Raw genomic sequence first — 6,883 nt, 5'->3', positions numbered from 1 at the left:
GTAACCTTCAGCTATTGAGCCTTCTGGTTGAGCCTTATTACGCACATAAGACTTTAATTTTCCTAGATACCTCTCAATAGGATACATCCACCGATATTGGACAGGTCCTCCAAGCTTGGCATCTTCAACTAAGTGCACAATCAAATGAACCATGACAGTAAAAAATGAAGGTGGAAATAACATTTCCATGTGACATAATGTGAGAACAACTCTACTTTGTAGTTGGTCAAGTTCATCAACTTTTAATACTTTACTACATAGTTGTCTAAAAAAAAGGCACAAGTCAATCAGAACAGCAGACACTTGCTTTGAGAGTGTGTTTCTCATTGCTAAAGGTAGAAGTTGCTCCATTAATACATGTGAGTCATGACTTTTTAATCCTCCAAGCTTACTTGTTTGACATCAATGCATCTACTAATGTTACTTGAGTAGTCATCTGGAACAGTAACATTCTTCAAAGTTCTGAGAAAAATTACCTTATTAGCATTTGTCAACGTGTATATAGTAGGAGGATATCTACCATTTACATCAGGCCAAAGATCAGGTCTAATACCCCATTCTTGTAAGTCTTTGCGAGCCTTTAAATTGTCTTTTGATTTTTTAGAATCATTCAATAATATGAATACCACATTATCACACACATTTTTCTCAATGTGCATGACATCAAGATTATGGGGCAATAAATTGTCTACCCAATAAGGAAATTTAAAAAATATGCTCTTCTTTCTCCACTGTAGAGGGTCTACCTTACCATGACCAACACCCCTTTTCTTTCTTTTGGGCACTTCAACTTCTGGTTCTTTCCCAAAGACAACAATAAGATTTTCAAGTTGTTGTAACACAGCTGCACCAGTTATAGTCAAAGGCGGATTTCTATTTTCAACATTTCCATCAAATTGTCTTCTAAGTAATCTAAATCTGTGCTTTGTGCTCAAAAAATGACGATGATTCATGAAACACCATTTTCCCCCATTATGAAGTTGAGTAGGAGTTGAATCAAAGTTGCATCTTGGACAGGCTAACCCGGTGTGTGTGTTCCATCCAGATAAGGTTCCAAGACCTGGAAAATCACTAATAGTCCACAATATAGCTGCGTGCATGTTAAACCTTTCCCTACTATATGAATCAAAAGTTCTAAATCCAGTATTCCATAACTCTTTCAACTCATCAATTAATGGTTGTAAATATATATCAATATCATTTCCTGGTGCTTTCTTACCAGGAATAATCATGGAAACAATGAACGAACTTTGCTTCATACACATCCAAGGAGGAAGGTTGTAGGCTATGAGTATAACTGGCCAAATACTATGATTATTGCTCAAGTTGCCAAATGGATTGAACCCATCAGTAGCCAAACCAAGTCGTACATTCCAAGGATCTGAAGCAAATTGAGGATGCATTAAGTCAAATCTCTTCCAAGCTTCAGAATCTCTTGGATGTCTTAACATGCCTTCATCTGAACTATTAGATGCATGCCATCACATATGCTCAGCTATTTTAGAAGACATAAACATCCTCTGTAAACGTGGCTTCAAAGGAAAATACCTTAAAACTTTTGCAGGCACCTTTTTTCTTTTGTGAATAATGCTACCATCAACCATTCTCTTACTTTCTGGTTTCCATCTAGATGTACTACATTTCTTACAGGTTTCTCTATCTTTGTCTTCTCCATAATACAACATGCAATCATACGGGCAAGCATCAATTTTTGTGTAATGAAGGCCAAGCTTAGTAATAATTTTTTTAGCATCATAAAATGAACGTGGAATTTTAGCATGCTCAAAGGCATCTGTTAACAACTCTAATATCATTGACATTACTTTATCACTCATTCTACATAGACATTTGATATGATAAAACTTGATCAAAAAGGAAAGTTTTGAATATTTATCACATCCTTCATACAAACTTTGTTCTCCATCCCTCATTAACTCCAAAAGCTCTGTAATATCATATGGTATTGTTTGGCTTGCTTCTGGACACACATCACCATCTTCCTCCATATCATTATTATTAGAATGATGCCCAAATGCATCATTGACCATGTCACATATGGAATCATTAATAACAATTCTCTCTTCATTTTGTTGTGGCATTGTACTTGTTTCAATTGTAGTATGTAGAGTACTTGTCTCCCCATGTCTCAGCCAAACTGTGTACCCTTTCGAAAAAGGTTTAAGAATTAGGTGGTCGTATGCTAATTCCCGAGTTTTCCATTTGTTGAACTTGCATTTAGGACATGGGCATCTTATCTTACCATCAACACTTCGATTAGAAAATGCAAAGTCTAAGAATTTATTCAATCCTTCTATATACAGAGGATTATTTCGAGGCAAATCAATCCAAGACTTGTCCATTGAAAAAAAATCTGTTAAGGTCAAAAAAATTGGACCAGTTATATAAATGAAATGTTTTGTTAATTGAAATAAAGGGAAAATATAAAGTATTTAAAAAAGCTTTTTACTCATTACAGACAAGTTCTCCACCAAGTATCAAACTAATACATATGCAATTATAATCCCTATATACTAAAATAATGAAAGTGAATCTTAAATTCCTAAGAAAACTGTGATAGAAGAATATACAATATTGTAATAGAATTTAAAAATTTGAATTGACTTGTCATGTTTACATGTTATATATATATATATATATATATATATATATATATATATATATATATATATATATATATATATATATATATATTAATAGTGTAAGATATAATATATAGAATATGTAGAATAGTATGCTTCTTGAACATAACATATAATTTATAATTATATTCTGCATCAATAATTAAAAAAGAAAAAACACTTAAAACTATTTGGTTTCTTGGGATCACAATATACAAGAATAAAAATTACATCATAATATTTTAAATAGTCCCTTAGTTAGACAAAAAAAAAAATGAATATCCATGATTGATCTTAAGAGCCATGTCTAGAAATTACCTTTAAGATTGAAGCTTATTGTATTCCTCTTTCACTTTGCCAACCAAACTACAACTCTCGTAGAACTGTTGTCACCAAAACATCAAAAACATATGATATTGTGCTCTCATATTCATGACGCATCTGATAGACAAATAGTGTCATGGCAACAAAAAGCATCAATTTTTAGTCTAATCATGTATACACAAAAGATCAAAATGGGTGTGTGAAGTGTGGGGGATGTTATTGTTGGGGTTAAGTATCTTCCCCTTCACTGTCTAACAAAATGAAAAAAAAAAGATTTGTGGGGTTCAGTATCTTATAAGCTTGCATTTTTATTGATTAATGATTGACTTTCTTTATGTTAGACCTATCTGTTAATCCAGTCACAACAAACTAAGTTAACATAAACTTTGAGCACAAAGGATATTTTTCCTCCATCATACATACAAAACAAAAAAGAAAAATAGAATAATAGGAACATCAAATGGTGAAAAAAGTACAAATTACAAAAATAAAAAAAAATAAACTAATCACGTATGCTGATTCAGCCACTAAACTGGCGCAGTTTGGTACAATAGGAGGCTTGGATAATGTGCATGCACAGCATGTTGGTGCAGCAGGAGCTGGACTGCCTCCATCGAATGGAACAACTCATACTGCACATGCACCGTTTAAAGGGACTTCTAATTCCAATGCTGGACAGCAAGGGCGTGAACTAGTTGGTGCTTCTCCAACTCAATCATGCAGTGAAGCCACAAGTAACCAAGCTGCTGATGCAGCTGCTGTTGCAACCTCAAAGAACGTCCCGGTTAAGGCTAATCATGATGTTGCAATTGAAGACTTGCAGGTCACGGAAGCTGCATTAGCACCAGAGGCTGATCCAATAGTAAATGTAACCTCAAAAATTATAATTCAAGATGCTAGAGAAGTTCAGGCAGACGCTATCAAGAGCAATTCTAATTCTGAGTTGCACATTTGTGCAGCAGATGTTGACACGCTTAAGGCTAATTGGCTAAGGCTGCACAAGCTTATGACTTTGACACGCTTAAGGCTAATTTGGAATTGTGTTGGAGAATTTAGACCAGTTTAGTAGCTAGGAGCCAAGAGAAAATATTCTAAGAGGACAATATGCAGCATCACCATGTTTTAGTGAAAACAGAACTGAAAACGACAAGCTTAGCCTTGTCTGTTTATTTGGGAAAGATAAGAAAATGTACATACATAATCGGTTTGTGTGTCTAAAATTGTCTAATCATTTTAAGAGCTTATGCCTAGTTTGTGTACTAAATAGAAAGAAAAAAAATGATGATACAAAGACTTCTCAAAAACAAGAATATGATCATTGATATATTTTATAGACTTATAGCAGTATATATGCACAAACTAGTAATAAGTTAATTACTAGCCTTTATATACCCTTCATGTATAACAATTTTATGCATGATGGTTGTGGACGTTATGTATAGCTTACCAGCTTCATGTATTTAGGTTAATCAAAATTTTCACAAGTAGTGATAAAGATACTAGAATTTATTTCTAATTTTACTATATGATCATGAATAGCTGGGCATAGAATTGGGACTAATAATGCAAAACACTTTCACATTCCACTCTCACAAAGTTTGGCAATTAACAGTATTGTCATTCAAGTCTCAAATTACTTATCTATAATACTATTAAAACTCAATTAAAATTTCATTTGAGAAAAATCATTTTTTTAAATAACATTAACAAGAAACAGAATTTAAATTGTTTCATTAAAAGTCAAAATACTATTACTTCTTCACCTGCCATTTTCCAGCAATCAATTTTTAATGAAATCGAAACACTAAAATTAGATATTAGAAACAAATAACTTGTGAAAATTTTTTATAAAATCAAATGAACTCCCTTGTTTCTTCCTTGTACATGAATGTGCTCCCCTGTTTGAATACCAAACAAGTAACAGGGCTAAAATATAAATTAGAACTTGGAGACTTTGGTTTCTTTTTATAAAATTAGTAAAAAAAAAAAGAAACATATATTATTGCCACCCAACTTCACACATTAAGTCTGAAACCATAATGGTAAAGAATCGCTTAGCTAAAAATATAGATTCTTTTTGTTTTCGCATTTTAATGACATTAAAATATTTGAGTATGTCTAAAAAAGAATGATGTAAAAATGGAGCAACAAAGGGCACCAACTATTACCTTCTATGTTGCATCTCCAGCAAAGCAAAAAAAGGTACGCTCGTTTGTTGTGCCGCGAATTATGATCGTTCACCAGCTAGGTCAAAATGGAGCAACAAAAAATTATGAAACTGAAAGTGCAAATAATCCGAAAAAACCCCAAATGAACAACGATGAGGGAATTTTTCCAATGTTAAATCTCAAGAGTGTGAGTAATACCTTGGTCGGTGCTATAGAAATCGCAAGCAGTCGGAGAGCGTCAGAGAGCGTCAGAGAGCGTCGGAACGTTGGAGAGGGAGGCTAGGTCATTTGCATTTTTCTGATGAAGGAGTATTCTTAGTTACAGAGCCTCACGGGTTTCGTGAGAGAGGGAAACCAAAAGATAAGTGAGTGGGAAATGAAAAAAAAAATAATTATCATTACAAAAATAAAAAATAAAAAATATATATTATTAAAATATACCAACGGTTTTAAATTTTAACCCCTGTAACTTAATAATACTTAACGAGGGTTATTGAAACCCCAGTTAGTTACTTATGTTCCCGAGGGTTAGCATAACCCTCATTAAAAAAACCCCAGTTAAATACATATTTTTTTGTAGTGATTTGAGATCTCTATGGGTTCCTATGGGAAACTCTATGGGAATGCATTGGTGATTGTAAGAGGAGATTGTTTGAAGAGGTAATTGTATCAGTAAATTGTACTATTTTAAATGTTTATTGTATGAATTAGAGTGCTCTGTCGATTCCTGTGGGAACCCTATGAGAAACAAGCATATTTCTAATATTTACTATTTTATCTTCTGATTGTTCTAATGTATTCCTTGTTGAATGAGATGTACGAATATGTGTTTACTTTTGAAAATAGACAAGTTTTGATATGAATTAAAGTGCTCTATGGAGACTATGTGAATATGATTTGATATGATGATGAGATATGATGATGAGATATGATGATGTGATATGATGATGTGATATGATGATGAAATATGATGATGAAATATGATGATGAGATATGATGATGTGATATGATGATGTGATATGATGATGAGACATGATGATGTGATATGATAATGAGACATGACGATGTGATATGATAATGAGACATGACGATGTGATATGATAATGAGACATGACGATGTGATATGATAATGAAACATGATAATGTGATATTAGAATACATAGAGTCTTGATTGACATGCATCATTTGTATAAATATTTTAAGCGTAGGATATGGAATACACCCTCAGGGAAGGCCCCAGTGTAAAAACTTTGGGGATTAGTCCTTGGGGATAGCTCGATTTGTAAGTCCCAATCTCGCCCATTGTGTGCATGGGATGTATCTTGCACGACTTAGCTATTCTGACGAGACCTTGGTAGTATGTCCTTCTAGTGAGAGTGCGCAAAGGGTATGACCCGGCATGTACTCCTAGACTACTTTTCGTGTATTGCTAGCGGCAATATGCCATGTGATATGTTACTAGCGCCTCATGCATGATAATATGTAGTCCGTGTCCATACATATGCATTCTTAATGTTATATGATAAATTGATGTTTTCATGCCTTGGATGAGTGAGATGTGATATTATTATTAATCTATCTATGCTATACATGTCTTGTTTGTGTTTGACTATCTGGTGTATATTCCTACACTGTGAGCTAGAGTGAGATGTTTCTCACTCTCTTTCCTTTTGTGTTGCTTTCCTTTGACTATTATACATGTGATCATCAACGTGAGGCTGAGGATGTTGGTGATGAAGCTTAGGCTTCTAT

At 33.6% G+C, this 6,883-nt stretch overlaps 1 protein-coding gene across 1 annotated transcript; it reads right to left on the bottom strand.

Moving 5' to 3' along the window:
* Window positions 1-1,481: 1,481 nt before the first annotated feature.
* On the bottom strand, window positions 1,482-2,360 carry LOC145950473 (uncharacterized). Its single transcript, XM_083061564.1, has one exon. The coding sequence runs from the start codon at window positions 2,358-2,360 to the stop codon at window positions 1,482-1,484; it is 879 nt and encodes a 292-aa protein (XP_082917690.1).
* Between the last annotated feature and the right edge of the window lie 4,523 nt (window positions 2,361-6,883).

Source organism: Cajanus cajan, chromosome 8, assembly GCF_000230855.2.
Source record: "Cajanus cajan strain Asha chromosome 8, NIPB_CcT2T_4, whole genome shotgun sequence".
Lineage (NCBI taxonomy): Eukaryota > Viridiplantae > Streptophyta > Magnoliopsida > Fabales > Fabaceae > Cajanus > Cajanus cajan.
Note: the sequence above shows the minus strand (reverse complement) of the source record. Positions and strands in the feature narration are given on the sequence as shown.